The 17,974-nt window shown below is 53.7% G+C and overlaps 1 protein-coding gene across 3 annotated transcripts in view; it reads left to right on the top strand.

Moving 5' to 3' along the window:
- Positions 1–446: 446 nt before the first annotated feature.
- The window catches only part of RADIL (Rap associating with DIL domain), an 87,482-nt gene continuing 69,954 nt past the window's right edge, over positions 447–17,974 (top strand). Inside the window, exons 1-2 of one of the 3 annotated variants that reach the window (XM_024241292.2) lie at positions 447–666; positions 5,992–6,590. In XM_024241292.2, the coding sequence (XP_024097060.2) occupies positions 6,056–6,590 (535 nt within the window). In that variant the 5' untranslated portion in view covers positions 447–666; positions 5,992–6,055. Of the gene's footprint in view, positions 667–1,081; positions 2,136–3,277; positions 4,726–5,991; positions 6,591–17,974 lie in introns of those variants that run through there. The other 2 variants (XM_054545660.2, XM_054545661.2) reach the window with 2 other exon arrangements.

The raw sequence follows: 17,974 nt of genomic DNA, 5'->3' as shown, positions 1-17,974 counted from the left end.
AGGAGACAGATGGTAGGGGAGAGGAAATTCCTCCCTTGTTCCTTTTTGATGTCTTAGAAGATGTTCATTAATTGGGGGCACAGCTCTAATTGGGGGCACAGCTCTACCCTCCCCTACACCCACTCACTGGGCTACTAGAAGGTGCTGTCTCGAAATAGCCCACCCAACCGCAGGAGCCCAGAGCCCACAATCAGCTCAGGGACTTAGAACTGGCCCCACCTTTCCTCCGGGGACCCCCTCCTTAAGCTGCAGGCTGTGGGGTGGGCTGCAAGCCCCGCCTCTCCACAACCAGCCCCACCCCTTTCTTCAAAACCCCGCCTCTCCGGTGAGGCCCCGCCCCCTCGAGGCAGCATCCCCGTCCATTGGGCGGCCGGCAGGAGGCGCCAGAGCACAGCCCGCCTTTTCTAGCAGGTTGGCCCCGCCCCTCTCCTGGAGACCCCGCCTCCTCGAGGCTTTCTATCTGCCTACTGGGCTCCGAGGCCCAGCTCCAGCCCACCTCTTACCCCCCCGCCCCACCCTTTGTGGCCGCGTCCCCTTGAGGCCCCGCCCCGCCCGTTGCGCTGCCGGCAGGAGGCGCCGCGGCACGCGCGGGTCTGGGCGCCGGCCCCAGCCAACGGCGGGTGGGAGCAGCGCGGGAACGTGGCGGCGCGGCGGGTTGTGCCGGAGGTGAGTGTGGGGTGCGCGAGGAGTGACTGCGGAACCGGGGGTGGCTCGTAAGGGGCGCTGCTCGGCCGCTGCCGGGGGCCCGGGGCGCGGAGGCCGCGGGGCGCGCTCGGGGACACTCCCGGCCGCGGGTCGGGGCGCGGAGGGCAGGCTTGCCCAGTTGCCATGGGAACCGACTGGCTCTCGGGTCCCGGCCTGGACCGGGGGGCGGTACCCGGAGGCCGGCGAGCGCGGGCAAGGGCGGCCCAGCCTGCGGGGATCCGGGGGTCCGCGCTGCCGACCCCCGCGAGCGCCTGAGCCTGGCTGTCCGCGTGGGCCCCGGACCCCCAACTCCAGGGGACTCTCGGCCCTCAGTTTCCCCGGCTGTGCCCTGGAGGGGGACGTTCGTCCGGGGAGCGCAGCGGGGGAGCGGGGCGCAGGGTTCCGCGCGCTCTCCCACCTGGGCCGGCGAGACGTCCCCTGCACATACCCCGTCCCGGTTGCAGCCCGATCCCCACTCGTGCGCCAGCTCAAAGCATTGTTTCCCGGCTATTTATGTACCATTTCCAGCCCCTCGACAAATACTGCATCCAAGATAACAGATGCTGAGCCGAGCTCCTGGGGCCCCGCAGGAGGAGCCTGTTGGTGGGGTTGGCAGGGCCCTGGCGGGGCTGCGGACCAGCCTGCCTTGCCCTGTCGCCTGTCAAGTGTTTGGCTAATCTGAATTGCACAGAAGAATCTGATTGCTCGTGTCCCGCGGTTAACATGGGCCACCTCTTGTGCATTGCAGACCGGAACCAGTCTTGAAAGTCCCTTTTGCTGGGGGGCAAGTCAGTCCCCTCTCCAGCAGCTAGCAGGTCAGAATTAAATCTGATTGAATTATGTTTGCATTTGAAAGGGTGGCTCGGGCTGGGGCTGTAAAGATAGGATTCATGGAAGGAGGGGAGAGAGCTGAGTGTGTAAAGTCTGCGCTTCGTTCTCCCTCCTGCTGGAAATGATAATGGGTTCCACACTGTCCTGTTGGAGCAGAGAGGTCGCTCCACCCATGTCGTCAGCGCGGCACTGACCTCACTCCCTGTACTCGCCGCTGGGACTTGAGCTTGTTTTTCATCAGAAACTGGACCCTTCCTTGAGAACAAGAGAAAACATTCTCTAAGAGCAGCACCAGCCAGCGCCCCACACCCTCGTTGTCCGAGCCCTGCGCTTTCCCCAAGTATTTGTGTCACGGAGGAGCGAATGGTGCAGAAGAGGCCGGTCGCACTTCCAGAAAAACAGATCTGGTTACCCAGGGCGTGCTCCGCCCGGTCGGATTTTCCTGCACTCCCCTTGGCCTTTTAAAAAACGAGTCCATCCCATTCTCACAAACAGGCCAGGCTCCGCCTTCTGGGATTCGGAAGCAAGCAGCGTGTGAACAAGTGGGCACCCTCTGGTCTGGCCCAGGGAGGATGACCAAACGGAGAGAAATGCTTTCTGAAAATCCCAAAACAGATAAGGTTTGTGTGAACAGGGACTTCTGGGGGCTTAAGAAGGAGTTATTGGAAAGGAGTCAATCACATTCTCTCTGCTTACATTTTCTCCCGTTTCCTGATGCTGCTAACTCTGCCTCTGCCTTCGAATCCAGCTCCAGAAACTGTGGGAAAAGCAGGGGTGGGGGGAATGGGGGGAACAACACTTCTGAAGTTCAAGCTTCCAAGGCCCTGGGAGGGGACCTAGCAGTTATGTGTTTGTAATTTTCTATTTGTTTTTTATTAAAGAAGAATTACGTAAATGTCAGACCTTACAAAACGTATATCCACCCCTGGGCCCCAAATATCAACTCACTTTTCCATTGTATTTGGGGGCCTTTTTATAATTTTTGTCTTTTTTTTTTTGAGGCAGAGTCTCACTCTGTTGCTCAGGCTGGAGTGCGGTGGCGCGATCTCGGCTCACTGCAACCTCCGCCTCTGGGGTTCAAGCGATTCTCCTGCTTCAGCCTGCCAAGTAGCTGGGGTTACAGGCACCCGCCACCATGCCCAGCTAATTTTTGTATTTTTAGTGGAGACAGGGTTTCACCATGTTGGCCAGGCTGGTCTTGAACTCCTGACCTCAAGTGATCTGCCCGCCTCAGCCTCCCAAAGAGCTGGGATTACAGGCATGAACCACCACGCCCAGCCAATTTTTGTCTTTTTTTTTTTTTTTTTTTGAGAGAGAGTCTCGCTCTGTCACCCAGGCTGGAGTGCAGTGGCATGATCTCAGCTCACTGCAAGCGCCGCCTCCCGGGTTCATGCCATTCTCCTGCCTCAGCCTCTCAAGTAGCTGGGACTACAGGTGCCCGCTACCACGCCTGGCTAATTTTTTGTATTTTTAGTACAAACAGGGTTTCATAGTGTTAGCCAGGATGGTCTCGATCTGCTGACCTCGTGATCTGACCACCTCAGCCTCCCAAAGTGCTGGGATTACAAGCGTGAGCCGCTGTGCCCAGCCATCTTTTTTTTTTTTTAACAGAGAGGGTCTCACTCCGTTGCCCGGGCTGGAGTGCAGTGGTGCAATTATAGCTCACTGTAGCCTGGAACTCCTGCCTCAGCCTCCCGAGTAGCTGGGACTACAGGTGCACACCATGCCCAGCTAATTTTTTATTTTTATTTTCTATAGAGATTGGGATCTTGTTATGTTGCCCAGGCTAGTCTCGAACTCCTGGCCTTAAACCATTCTCCCGCCTTGGCCTTTTAAATACTTGCTTCTGCTTCATGGCTTTTCTGTGATGTGGGCTTCCTCCTGCCTGGAGGGGGCTTCCCCAGTTTTTGGTATCATATTTATATGGGCATTCAGACTTCTCCAGAGGCAGAGGTTTCCTGAGCCACAGCTGCCTGGTGGCAGAGGCTGTACCATCCACCACCTGCAGTTTGGCTTGGCACCCTGGGGAACCCGTTGGAAATGACCACTATGAAAAGGTGGTGGCTGACCCTCTGCCAGTGTGTGCTGCCTGGAGGCTTCTAAGCCAGGGTCGTCTGCAGAGGTGCTTGAGAGCGGGGTTGTGCAGCTCTCATGGATGGTTAATAAGTGCTGGCTGGAGAGGCTCTTTGAGGGGTTTTGTTCTGTGATTCCAAGTACGCACTTTGAAAACTGACCACAGGAGGCTGAGGTCAGACTCGAGGGCGATTTGAAGCCGCTGGTGTGGTGTGCACAGGCCAGGCCGCACGTTTGTGATGTGAGCACTGTCTGAAAATGCTTTTGTTGTAAATGAAACCGAGGCCTTTGATGAGTCCATGGGGGAAGCTGCGGCCGGCTCTGAGCTTCTTAGGATTTGACAAGGACACTCGTTGCACCTTCCTCAGAGGAAGAGAAACAAAGGCTTTGCTCCTTTACTCCTTTATGGCCTGGCTCGATGGAACCTCAAGGCTCCATCTGCTTATGACCTGTACTGGGATCTCCGTGACACCTGTTACAGCAAATTCACCTCTTCAGAAAGCCAGGCACAGTGAAAGTGTTTGCCGTGGTGAACTGTCAGCTGTGGGCTATAGGAACAGGAGAAGGGCCAGCCACCCACCCCACAGGGCAGACATCCGCGTTCGGAACCCAGTCTTTGGTGTGCGAAGCTGTTGGAAGTATTTCTGAAGAGTTCAAGGTCCTTGGAGAAAGCACAGCTGCTGGCTGACCTGGGCTGGTTCTGGAGGAAGCGAGTGGTGGTCTGATTTCAGGATTCATCCATGACAGCTCTGGCTGGCAGTGAGAGGCTCCAGAGACGATGACCGACGCCCCGGTGATATTAGAAAGAGGCCAGTGTCAGCTTTGGAGGCCGGGACGGTTCCACTGTTTACTTTCCTAAGGGATAGTGTGGCTCCTTTTCTTTGGAGGGCTTCCCTGGTTGCTTTCTCTGGCCCTAGGCAGCCACCGTCCTTTCCAGAAGCCTTCTGCAGTGCCCGCAGTGCGACGAGTGAGTCAAGCCTGGACAGTGTCAGTGGACTGCTGCAGAGTTTAGTACTGACCCCGGTCACGGTGGCAGGCGACCCGTGCTGTGTTCACTGGGACCCGGACCACTCTTTCCAGAGCTTTCCAGAAAATAGGCTTTCCTCCTGGCTCACTCGTCTGCCGCCTTTGTCTTTGGTGAGAACATGAGCATGGAAGTGGGGTACAGTAATGGGGAGATGTGTGTGCAGTTTTCCAGTATTTTTGTGCCTTCTGGTCCAGCCTCACCTTTTACAAATCGGAGACCTGCCTTCCTTTTTCTCTGCCCTCCTGCCCCCACAGAGGTTCTGGAGGGAGACTGAGAAACCATCTGGAACTCCTGGCCCTGGGCACACTAAGGACATTAGAAGTGTGATTTCATGACACACCAACGCGTCCCAGGCTGTTTTCCAGTTTCTCCAGGAGACTGCATCTCTGTGGCCTGGACCGCCAGGCACCCGCGGCCTGTGGTGGGCGGGACGCACGCATTCCGGCCATGCCTGCACCGGCTCGAGAGGGGCCCTTTGTGCCTGCTGTGCTTGCGAGGCCACTCAATGCTGCCATCCCGGGGAGCATCTCCTTCAAGCCAGGACGGGTCTCTTGCCCGGAGGGGTAGATTCTGAGGGTTTGCATCTGGAATGTCTGATGGTCGATTCTGTTAACTAGCTGCGATTTGCCTGTTTTCCTGGTTCCACTGTGTTTGTGACCCATTTCCCACGTCGCAGCCTGTGGGGTAGGAGACACGGGGTTTACGGAGAGGCGAAGCTTTGCCCTCGGGCTGCCCGCTGCTCTTCTGTGGCTGTGACGGTGCTGGGGGCGGCTCCGGGTGGGGCGCGCCTTGACGCTCACTGTACACGGGCGCTACGCCCAGCACTTTCCAGAAATCCAAGCCCTGCAGCGGAGCGTGTCTTACCTAGGCGACCTCATTGTGTTTCCCAGTAATGGCTTTCCTTGAAGGGCGCTCCAGCCCATTTAGTCCTCTCTGCCTCTGGTGGCCTTGCAGGCTCCAGCCACTTCCTCTGCTCAGGTGCTCTGGTGGCAGGTCTGCAGGGCCAGGATGCCCACGGCCTGTTATGTCCATTAGATTTTGAGATGGGGTCTTGCTCTGCTGCCCGGGCTGGAGGGCCGTGGCACGATCATAGCTCACTGCAATCTTCAACTCCTGGGCTCAAGCCATCCTCCAGCCTCAGCCTTCAGAGCAGTGGGTACAGTGCACACCACCATGCCTGGCTAATTTTTAAATTTTTGGTAGAGTTGGGGGCTTACTATGTTTCCCAGGCTGGTCTGGAACTCCCGGGCTCAAGCCGTCCTCCCACCTTGGCCTTCTAAAGAGCTGGCATGACGGGCAGGAGCCACCGCCTGTGGCCTCATTTGCTCTTGGTGCTCACGATGGTTGACACTAACCTCTCTCACTTTTTCTCCCAGGTCACGGCCTCCCCACATCCTTTGGCTGAGGCCCCCTGTCCTCATCCATGAAGCCTCGCCCACCATGTTTTATGGGACACACTTCATCATGTCCCCGCCCACCAAGAGCAAACTGAAGCGGCAGAGCCAGCTGTTGTCCAGCATGCTATCCCGGACGCTGAGCTACAAGTACCGGGACCTGGACTCCACCTTCTCCAGCCTGGGCGCCAGCGATGACCCCGCCGAGCTTTCCACCCAGCTCTCAGCCCCTGGTGTCCTGAAGGTGTTTGGGGACAGTGTCTGCACAGGAACCCACTACAAGAGCGTCCTGGCCACCGGCACCTCCAGCGCCCGTGAGCTGGTGAAGGAGGCGCTGGAGCGGTACGCCCTGGACCCCAGGCAGGCCGGCCAGTACGTGCTGTGTGACGTGGTGGGCCGAGCCGGCGATGCTGGGCAGCGGTGGCAGGCCCAGTGCTTTCGGGTGTTTGGGGACAGTGAGAAGCCCCTCTTGATCCAGGAATTATGGAAACCCCGAGAAGGTTTATCCCGGAGGTTTGAGCTGAGGAAGAGGTCAGACGTGGAGGAGCTGGCAGCGAAGGAGGTGGACACCATCACGGCAGGTGAGGAGGGCCACAGGTTCAGGAAGAGCCGTGGGCCTGAGAGCTGAGAAGGCCAGCCGGGGAAGCGGGAGAGGGAGTGGTGCAGGGGACACGTGTGGGGCGGGCTCACTCGGCGGGAGGCAGTCGGAGCCCGTGTCCTGGATGTTTGAAGGCTTCCTTTTTTGTTTTCTGAGACAGGGTCTTGCTCTGTCACCCAGGCTGGAGTGCAGCGGCGCAGCCACAGCTCTGCAGCCTCCTGGGCTCAAGTGATCCTCCCACCTCAGCCTCCTGAGTAGCTAGGACTATAGGTGCACCACCACACCCAGCTAATTTTTTACTTTTTGTAGAGACAGGAGTCTCGCTGTGATACCCAGTCTAGTCTTGACCTCCTGCCCTCAAGCGATCCTCCTACTTTGGCCTTCCAAAGAAGGTTTCCTCTTGAATTCACTTTTTTCACCTCAGTTGTCTGGGAAGTCGTAGTTTGTCTACGCGGCAGGAGGCTGGCTGATATTCCTCAGAGGCTCCTGGTATATTCTTGCAATATTTGAGGCCACATCTGTTCTTTTGTCTGTTCAGATTATTGTCCAGCAGTCATCTCATTGACCACAGCAACCACGCACGCCTTGTTAAATACAGGGTCCCGGCAAGTCCCTTAGCACCTGCAACCTTGTCGGGGAGTTTTTGGGGCAATGCAGTGAAAAGACAATCAAGGAATCCGTCCCAGGCCAAAACCTACATGGTGTTACCAGATTGCAAGGTCTGCAGAGGTGACCATGGTGCTCTCGGTGTACCGCGGGTCTGTGGGTGCCTGGGCGGTGGGAGGCCTTCCTGAGGAGGGCCCGGCCACGGGCAGCCGATCATTGTCCGCCCGAGGAGTGCCGAGAGCGGGGGCGGTGTTGAGCGCCTGCCGCAGGGCTTGAGAGCCCCGGGGCCTGGGGCCCACTGTGTCTGGTGATTTATTCAATTGGTGGAAAGAAGTTGATTATCTTAATAGGTATGTGTCATAAAAAAAAATTTTGGCTGGGCGCAGTGGCTCACACCTGTAATCCCAGCACTTTGGGAGGCCAACGCAGGTGGATCACCTGAGGTCAGGAGTTCGAGACCAGCCTGGCCAACATGGTGAAACCCCATCTCTACTAAAAATACAAAAATTAGCGGGGCGTGGTGGCAGGCGCCTGTAATCCCAGCTACTTGGGAGGGTCAGGCAGGAGAATCGCTTGAACCTGGGAGGCGGAGGTTGCGGTGAGCTGAGATCGTGCCACTGCACTCCAGCTTGGGCAACAAGAATGAAACTCAGTCTAGAAGTAAATAAATAAAATAAAATAAATGTGGTCGGGTGTGGTAGCTCACACCTGTAATCTCAACACTTTGAGAGGCCGAGGTAGGCGGATCGCTTGAGCCTAGGAGTTTGAGAGCAGCCTGGGTAACGTAGTGAGAGACCTCATCTCTACAAAAAATACAAAAATTAGCCAGGCATGGTGGTGCATACCTGTAGTCCCAGCTCCTCAGGAGGCTGAGGTGGGAAGATGGCTTGAGCCGCAGATGCTGCAGCTAGGATTGTACCACTGCACTCCAGCCCAGGCAACAGAGTGAGACCCTGTCTCAAAAAAATAACAATAAAAAGAGTAACTTGTGGTTTCTTTAATTATGGCCCTTAAAGTCTGCTCAGACAAGCACCCCCAATTGCCTGCAACCGGGGATCCTTCCTCCACCCAAAGGTCGCCGCTTCTGGGATTTGGTTTTCATCCTGACCCTGCTGTGTCATGATCCAGTGGTCTCTTGGAAGGACCGGTGATCCAGTGGCAGAGATGGGGTCCCTCCCTCCTGATTCAAAAAGACCTCCTGTGAGGCCAGGAAACCCGAAAGGGAGGAGGCGCGTGGTGGGATGTTTTCTGCACAGGAACAAAGGGTCTTCAATGTCAGACACAGAATTTTGGTCATTCTTCCACCATGCGTTGCCTCTGCCAAGCGGAGGGCAAAAAGCGAGTGGGACAGGGCCACCTTGGGGCTGCAGAGCACGGGCCAGCGTTGCTGCTGTGTGGCTGGGGATCAGCCTGGCCTGTCCTGAGGCCATTGCGTTCTGTGTCACCGGGCGAGGAGGACCCCTGGGAAGGCCCGCCTTCTTCACAGCTGATAGGTGACTGCCAGTGTAGGACGGTGGGGCCAGAGTGCATGTTGCAGGAGACAGGAGCTTGTCTGAGGCTCACATGCTTCTTTTTTTTTTTTGAGATGGAGTCTCTCTCTGTCGCCCAGGCTAGAGTGCAATGGCATGATCTCAGCTCACTGCAACCTCTGCCTCCCAGGTTCAAACGATTCTCCTGCCTCAGCCTCCTGAATAGCTGGGATTATGGCATGCACCACCATGCCTGGCTAATTTTGTTGTTGTTGTTGTTGTTGTTGTTTTTTGAGACGGAGTCTCACTCTGTCGCCCAGGCTGGAGTGCAGTGACACAATCTTGGCTCACTGCAAGCTCCGCCTCCCAGGTTCACACCATTCTCCTGCCTCAGCCTCCCGAGAGTAGCTGGGACTACAGGCGCCCACCACCACGCCTGGCTAATTTTTTGTGTTTTTAGTAGAGACGAGGTTTCACCGTGTTAGCCAGGATGGTCTCCATCTCCTGACCTCATGATCCGCCCGCCTCGGCCTCCCAAAGTGCTGGGATTACAGGCGTGAGCCACCGCGCCCGGCCAATTTTTGTATTTTTAGTAGAGATGGGGTTTCACCATGTTGGCCAGGCCGGTCTGGAACTCCGGACCTCAGGTGATCTGCCCGCCTTGGTCTTCTAAAGTGCTGGGATTACAGATGTGAGCCACCGCACCCGGCCAAGCTCACTCACTTCTTTTGGAATCATTCCTGTTAAATTATTCATGGCAAGCGAAAGCGCCTCTGCTCACAGCCTGTCTAAGCTGGTGGCGGTTTTTGAAACCCGCCAAAGAGAGTCCATCAGGCTGCCCAGCTGTACTGACACACTCATCTGGGCTGCAGCGGGTTGTGTTACCTACCCAGAGCAGGCCCCCTGGACCTCGGGGACTCATCCTTCCTTGCTGACCTTCTCTGGCTGTGGCCCAGGGACTCCTGTGACCCTCGGCCATACCAAGAAGGTTCACCGAGGCGGCCGGGTGGTTTGAGATGGAGCGGCTGGTAGAGGCATGCACACATGCTTCTGTTCATTACAGAACGGTTATTGAGCCTCTGCATGGAGCCGGGGGAAGGCTAGACCCGGGGGGTCCCCATGTGGATAAGCCAGGCTCCACTGGGTATGACCCCGCACAGACCCCACTGTCGCCGGACAGCCCTGCCTCAAATGGGCCCGCGCCCAGAAGCTTTGCGCTAGAGCATGTTCGGTTGTTGTAGTGACACGTGGGTACCTGGACACAGAAATGTCCACACAGGTGCGCACGCATGCAAAGTCTCCCACTCGGGACTGTTCCCTGCATGAGACACCTGCACGGCCTTTCCGTGGGTTGCAGGTGGCCTCTGTGCGCATCCCTGGAACCCGCCTCTGAGAGGTCTCTCCTGCTGGCTTGGAGGCATGGAACGGGGAGGGCGCTGAGCCTTTGTTGTGTCCCGTGTCCCCCTGAGTGAGTTTGCAGCCGGCACTAGGCGATTCCTCCCTCGCCCCTCCAAGGGGAACGACTGAGAGAGAAGGGGAGGAGGTGGGAAGCCGAGGGGTTATTCACTGTAGCAGCTTCTCCAGCAGCCGTGGGCGCCAGCCTGCCTCAGGCTGGAGTGACGTGGAAGAATCGTGTTGGGGAGGCTTTCCTAACACCCACCGTGTCCTCTCCATTACATACCTCCAGTGATGGTGAGCTCTGCGCCTTCCAGCAGCCTGCCTGTCCTGCGCCTCCCTGGGCACCGATGGGGCTGCTGTGGTGCCTGTTTGTCCTGACAGCGGCCCTCAGTGTGGGGCATGTGTCACCGTGTCCCTTTGGGGAAGGTGGGGGGCTGCAGTGAAACAAATCCTACTGAAGTGGGTGGTGTAGTTTCAGAAGGACGGCGGGATGGCAGGATCGCGTCTGCCCCTGCAGGGCAGGCCCAGTGAGGTCCAGCGCACACCAGGGCCCCTTCAGCTCCTGCATTCTTTCCCCAGAGGACCCAGCGTGGGGCTGTGCCTGCTCCCTGGTGAGAGAACAGTCCGATCTCACCTGGAAAAAGTGGCGAGAAAGGGAAGGGACCCCTGGCCTGTGCATGTGGTGATGTGGTGTGCACGTGTATCCATGTGTGTGTGTCCGTGTAGTGTGCATGTGTGTGCATGCTTGTCTGCCCGTGTACGTGTGTGTTAACGAGTCCAGCCCCAGGTTGCTCAACTCTGTAACACTGTTTTTCAATAATTTCCAGTTATTGCTCCTACGGTAAGAATCACACTTGGCCGGGTGCGGTGGCTCACGCGTGTAATCCCAGCACTTTGGGAGGCCGAGGCAGGCAGATCATTTGAAGTCAGGAGTTCGAGACCAGTCTGACCAACATGGTGAAACCCCGTCTCTACTGAAAATTCAAAAGAATTAGCCAGGCATGATGGTGCACGCCTGTAATCCCAGCTACTTGGGAGGCGGAGAATCGCTTGAATCCGGGAGGCAGAGGTTGTAGTGAGCTGAGATCGCATCACTGCACTCCAGCCTGGGCGACAGAGCGAGACTCTGACTCAAAAGAAAAACAGAGTCATGTTGGTTCTGGGTTGGGCTAACGGGTTGCGCCACTTCAGGGGAAGCATTTTGCCAGAGCCTCTCAGGCCTCTCCCCTGCCTCTCATTTCAGACTCCCCTGCGGAGTCAGGTGGGGAAGGCATCAGCCAGGCGCGTCCTGCCGGTTCACTCATCACTTAGTTCACTGCTACCCATCTGTAGGAATGCACGCAGGCACTGTGGGTTTTTGTTTTCCATAAACATTGCCTTCTCATAGCCTCCAGGTTCCCCCTGATTTCCAGAGTCACAAAACCTAGAGGGTCTCTTCCAGGAGGAGGCTGGTGCTGGAGGTGTGGCCGGGCTGGAAGTGGCTCTCACTCCCCTTTCCCAGAAGGCTGGTATTTAGGGCTGGTGCCCCGCGGAGAGGGCCTGGGTCCTGTCACGGAGATAAGACAGCAGTCACTTAGGCGCACTGGGGAGGGGCGATGGCAGGGCCATGTGGTTTTTGTCAGGGGCTGGGGAACGGTGAGGGAAGGGTTGGTTTGCCTTTGCAGGAGGGGTGAGTGTTAAACCCGCGCAGAGCCCCGGGAGGGCTGGCCTTCCTTGCTTTCTCCCTTCCTCCCGTTATATTTTAGGTTGGGGCATCTTTGCTGAGGGAGGCGTCCGTGGGTGCAGGGCGATGAGCAGTGTCCCTGGCTCTTGTGCCCCCACCCCCAAGTTGTAACAACCAAAGATGTCTGCAGACATGGCCAGCTGTTCCCTGGAGGCAGACCTGTCCTCGATTGAGAGCTGCAGTATTGGACCTGGCTGCCTGGACTTGGCCACACCAGCCCCTGCCCCCTGGGACCATGTGGCTGAGTGCCCGCCCCAGGCCCTCAGGCCCAATCCGCAGTGGCGATATTCGTTTCTCCTGGGCCACTCTTGGAGGGGCTGGGGTGCTTGGCAAGTCCAGGGTCTTAGGGATGGTGACGTGCAGAGTCTTGGCATTCATGCGTTCCTGGAGACAGGGACATCACCGTGGCTTTGGATACCCCCTTTGTAAAGAGGCACCCTAGAGAGTTTGTAAAGCCGCCGAGGTTTAGCCAGGAAGGTTCAGGCTAAACAAAGCTGGGGACACCACCCCAGCACTCACTGGGCTTTTGACTGAAAAACAGCCATCCAATGTCTGGGATACAGTTGGTGCTTATTAAATACCTGTGGAAGGGTTGGTGCCCTGAGGAGAGGAGGCCCCTCTGTGGGTCTCAGCGCCTATGCGTCTGCAAGACTCCAGAGTGGGGTCCGTTTTCTTTGTGTGTGTGTGGGACGGTGGTATGGGGATGGTGTGGCCATCCAGGCATGTGGATGTGGCTTGAGCAATGGAGGAACCTGCAGCCCTGGCCACCCAGCGGCGTGGTGGGCTGCCCTTCTGCCCCCAGCGCTGCGATGGAGCTGGCAGGCGGGTGGCAGGTCTGTGTTGTCACTGAGTGCCAGCTCTTAGTTTGCATTTGTCGTCCCACCTTGTCACTCAGGACAGGCAGCAGGACTTGGCATCCCTGATGACAGCCAGGGGTGTTCGGGCCGCAGGGACTGTTGTGTGCACCTGGGAAGCGCTGCTGCCTTCCTCTGCCGATGGGGTGCCGTGAGTTCTGTCCTCCCTTTTCCGCAAACCTCTTTGTGGTTGTTTTCATTTGAAATATTTTTCTTCCGCTATGACTCTGACTTGAAAATAACTCTTATCTTAGCACAGTGGAGGTGAAAGGATTGCTTTTCCTCTTTTTACATGGGAATAACTCACTGCCACTTAACTGGGACTTCCCTTCCAGTGGATTCCCAATGACAGAGTCACCGTGGGAAACGTTCATTGTATGTGGTCTGGCTAAAAACAAAACAACCCTAAACCTTTTTTCACCAGCGTAAAACTAGAAAAGTTATTCAACTTTAAAGACATGTTTGAGCATTTCCAATTCAAAGAGAAAATAAAGTCAAATGGTTAGTTGCTCACAGCTGGTTTCATCCTTCAGTTTACTGCGTAGACTTTTAAAAAATCAGTAACCTTCAGTTTGATCATAGAGGCACCGTTAACAGCCCTGTTGTCCCCTGAGCTAAGTGAGTCCCGGAGGGGCAGCACCCCCTTCTGCCCTGGGGACTCGGGTGACGTTCAGCTATGTTCCATAAGGGGCCACTGACAGAGTTTAGCATTAACACCAAAAACACAGAGGGATGTTGTCACTGGTGTGAAATGTTTGAAAGACATAAAATAGTCGGGCACGGTGGCTCACGCCTGTAATCCCAGCACTTTGGGAGGCCGAGGCGGGTGGATAACCTGAGGTCAGGAGTTCCAGACCAGCCTGGCTAACATGATGAAACCCCGTCTCTACTAAAAATACAAAAAAATTAGCCAGGCGTGGTGGTGGGCACCTGTAATCCCAGCTACTTGGGAGGCTGAGGCAGGACAATTGCTTGAACCTGGGAGGTGGAGCTTGCATGAGCTGAGATTGTGCCACTGCACTCCAGCCTGGGCAACAAAGCGAGACTCCATCTCAAAAAAACAAAACAAAATAAAACAAAAAAAATGTTAATATCTGTTGGTTCCCAACAGTGACCTATAATGTTGGTTGAAAGATGTTTTGGGATCTGTTTAAATCATATTGAATAGTGTCTCTCATGGTTTTAGAGAATATACTGACATAGAGAATGTATCTTTCTTTTGTTTTGAGGGTTTCAGTGGCAGAATTGTTTTCAGAGGTTTCAGATATATACAGACTGAGAGGTCAGTTCGCCCTGCGCCCCCTTCCCTGCCGTGCTGCCCTTGCAAGACTTGGTGTCTGTCTTTGTTTTTGTTGTTATTTTTGTTGTATGAGACAGGGACTTACTCTGTTGCCCAGGCTGGAGTGCAGTGGTGCATTCATGGCTCACTGCAGCGTCGATCTCCTGGGCCCAAGCGATCCTCCCACCTCAGCCCCTCTGAGTAGCTGAGAACACAGGCACATGCCATCACACTCGACTTATTTCTTTATTTTATTTTTTTGGTAGAGATGAGGTCTCCCTGTGTTGCCCAGGATGGTCTTGAACTCCTGAGTTCAGGTGGTCCTCCTGCCTTGGCCTCCCAAAGTGCCGGGATTTCAGGTGTGAGCCACTGCACCTGGCCTGAGTGTCCATCTTTGCGAAAGAGACAGATTCTTGAATGCCTATGATAGGTTTGAACAAGACAAGCAAGGATGGGAGGGATTGACCTTATTAGTCTTGAGACATACCTTAAAGCCATGGTGATTGAAACTATGTGGTTTTAGGGGCAGGAACAGACAAATAAAGCAATGGAACAGAAGAAAGAGTGCAGACGCAGACCAAATACCCTGTGGGAATTGGGTGGGCTATAGCATGCATCATAAATCCTGGGGAAAGAATTTTGTAAATTATGTTGGGATAACTGGCTTCAGCTATATGGGAAAAAAAAAAAAAAGGAAATTGGGTCCTTCCTCTAAATGCATCAGAGACCTACATGTCAAAGGTAAAATTATATAGCCAAATGAAAGATTTCATAAAGAAGGCTTAAAAAGTGCAAACTGGTTGGGCATGGTGGCTCACGCCTGTAATCCTAGCACTTTGGGAGGCTGAAGTGAGAGGATCAGTTGGGCCAGGAGTTGGAGCCCAGCCCGTGAAACATAATGAGACTCTGTCTCTACAAAAAAATATGAAAATTAGCTGTGTGTGGTGCCACAGGCCTGTAGTCCCAGCTACTCAGGGGGCTAAGGTGGGAGGATCACATGAGCCCAGAAGGTCAAGGCTGCAGTGAGCTGCAATCATACCACTGCACTCCAGCCTGGGCAACAGGGCAAGACCTCATCTGTTTTTGTTTGTTTGTTTGTTTGTCTTTTGACATGGAGTCTTGCTCTGTCACCCAGGCTAGAGTGCAGTGGTGCAATCTCAGCTCACTGCAATCTCCACTTCCAGGGTTCAGCCCATTCTCCTGCGTCAGCCTCCTGAATAGCTGGGATCACAGACAGCCGCCATGAGGCCCGGCCAATTTTTGTATTTTTAGTAAAGACAGGGTTTCACCATGTTAGTCAGGCTGGTCTCGAACTCCTGACCTCAATTGATCTGCCTGCCTCGGCCTCCCAAAGTGCTGGGATTACAGGCATAAGCCACTGTGCCCAGCCTGTTTTTTGTTTTGTTTTGTTTTTAAAGTGCAATCTGTAAGGAAAAAAAGTAGATAGATTTGACTATATCAAAATTCAAAATTTCTGTTTGACCAAGGACACTGTATAGATAAAAGATAGGTGATATACTAGAAGAAAATGTTTGCAATATCTAAAACTGATGTGATGAATAACTAGAATAAAGTAATGCATGTCTAAAGATCAGCAAGAAAATGGCAAAACATTCACCAGAAAACATGAAGCGGTACAAGTTTGCAGCTGGAAGAAGGTGAAGCAAGTGTGGCTAACACACACGATAGGGGAGTCTAGCTTCACTAATACCATTGCCACCCACCGTTGGCTCTGGTTGCAGCAGAAGCTGGACAAAGATTTTGGCTCTGCATCCTCTAGTACAAGGCAAAGAAGTTGTGAGGGTTGCTGATAGCTAATCCACAGGCTGCCACACGTATACATATATGTTATTTAAAAAACAACGGTTCATGGCCGGGCGTGGTGGTTCACACCTGTAATCCTAGCACTTTGGGAGGCCGAGAGGGGCAGATCAGGAGGTCAGGAGATGGAGACCATCCTGGCTAACACGGTGAAACCACGTCTCTACTAAAAATATAGAAAATTAGCCGGGCATGGTGGCAGGCTCCTGTAGTCCCAGCTATTTGGGAGGCTGAGGCAGGAGAATGGCATGAACCCGGGAGGCAGAGCTTGCAGTGAGCCAAGATTGCGCCACTGCACTCCAGCCTGGGTGACAGAGCAAGACTCCATCTCAAAAAAAAAAAACAAAAAAAAACAGTTCATTTCCCCAGGATAAGAAACCAATGATGTCAAAGTCAAGGTTATGAAAGTTAGTTTACTCTGGCCTGCAGCCATGACTGAATGCCTAATGGAAGACAACCATCTCACCAATATGGGGAACAAGTAAGTGCAGAGAAAGGGCCAAGCTTCTCTCTGCTTTGTGTGGCCGTGGGTTTCCAATCTTTTGGCAGATGCTCTGGTGGATGGATAGGATCATTTTCTTTTTTCATTGTCATTCAGTCATTGGGAACCCACTCTGGTGTATTAATGAATACCATTCCAACTTACCTTTCATATATTTGGATTCATATGTATCCTTAAGACATAAATAATATTTTGTATATGTTTAATTTACCTAAGTGAGATTGAGCTATAAAGCTCATTGTTCCTTTTGTAACTCACATTTCTTTCTTTTTCTTTCTTTCTTTCATTTAATTAATTAAATTAATTTATTTTAAACATAGAGACAGGGCCTCACTATGTTGCCAGACTGGTCTCAAACTCCTGGGCTCAAGTGATCCTCCCAACTCAGCCTCCCAAAGTGCTGGGATTACAGCCATTAGCCACCACACCTGGCCTCACATTGTTTTTGACACCTACCCATGGTGCTCTAGTCAGCTCTTTGCTTTTGACTGATGCATAGTTTTCCATTATATACCTGTACTACATATTCATTTCCTTAAGCACAGACACTCAAATTGGGTACAGCTTCTTCCTACTAAAACGGTGACACAATGAACCTGTTGAGGGCTTGTGCAGCGTTCTCAGAGGCATTCTTCCGGGAATGGAGCTGCTGGATTACAGAGCATATGTGCATGTCATTTCCCGGTGAGCACGGCTGGACAGCAGCTTCCTCAGAAGCCTCATGTGCCTGTGTACCCCTCCACACCTTTGGGCGCTGCTTTAGTCCATTTCTTGTTGCCACAACAGAATACCTGTGGCTGGTAATATATAAGGAAAAGAGGTTTATTTATCTCACGGTTCCACAGGCTGTGAAGTTCCAGGGCATGGCCCTGGCTTCTGGTGAGGGCTTCTGTGCTGCATCATCACAGGGCAGAAAAGGTCAACGGGGAAGCAGACAGGTGCAAAGAGGGAAACCTGAGGGGTACCCTGGCTTTATAGCAGGCTACTGTTCTTGGAAACCAATCCATTCTCGATCTGGTCTTGCCAGAACGAGAACTCATTTACTACGGTGAGCACAGTACCAGCCATTCATGCGGGATCTGTCCCCATGACCCAAACACCTCCTACTAGGCCTACCTCCAGCACTGCCCCTTTGGGATCAAATTCCAACATGAGTTTTAGTGGGGACAAACAAACTCTATCCAAACCATAGCACTGACTGTGCTGCTCTCCTCACCCCTCACTGACCCAGGATAAGTCTCCCCTGGAGACACTTTCAAATCAAAAGGCATTGCAGTGGAGTGGAGTGTTATAGGAATGCAGCCATAGAAACTCTGTAGCTGTCTTTTGTGAGCAGCTGTGAAATGAATAATTAAATGATTTCCCCAAGGTCACAATGTATAGATTTGAAATTGCCCCTCTATCTAATCAAAACTCAAGAAACAGGTTTTCTAGATATTGATTTGCCAGAGACTTGGATGAGAAATAATTTTTTGTTCTCATTTATTCGTAAGTAAAATTTGGCTACTCTGTGTTAGGCATTTGACTAGGCGCTGGATATGTTGCAATAGACAAAACAAATCCATTTCATGGATTTATAAATAAATGATTTCATGGAGTCAAGAGTCTAGCAGGCAATCAAAACAAAGATGTGGCTGGGTGCAGTGGTTCATGCCTGTAATCCAAGCACTTTGGGAGGGCAAGACAGGCCAGAAGTTGAAGGCTGTAGTGAGCTA

Source organism: Pongo abelii, chromosome 6 (assembly GCF_028885655.2).
Source record: "Pongo abelii isolate AG06213 chromosome 6, NHGRI_mPonAbe1-v2.0_pri, whole genome shotgun sequence".
NCBI classification, from domain to species: Eukaryota; Metazoa; Chordata; class Mammalia; order Primates; family Hominidae; genus Pongo; species Pongo abelii.
Note: the sequence above shows the minus strand (reverse complement) of the source record. Positions and strands in the feature narration are given on the sequence as shown.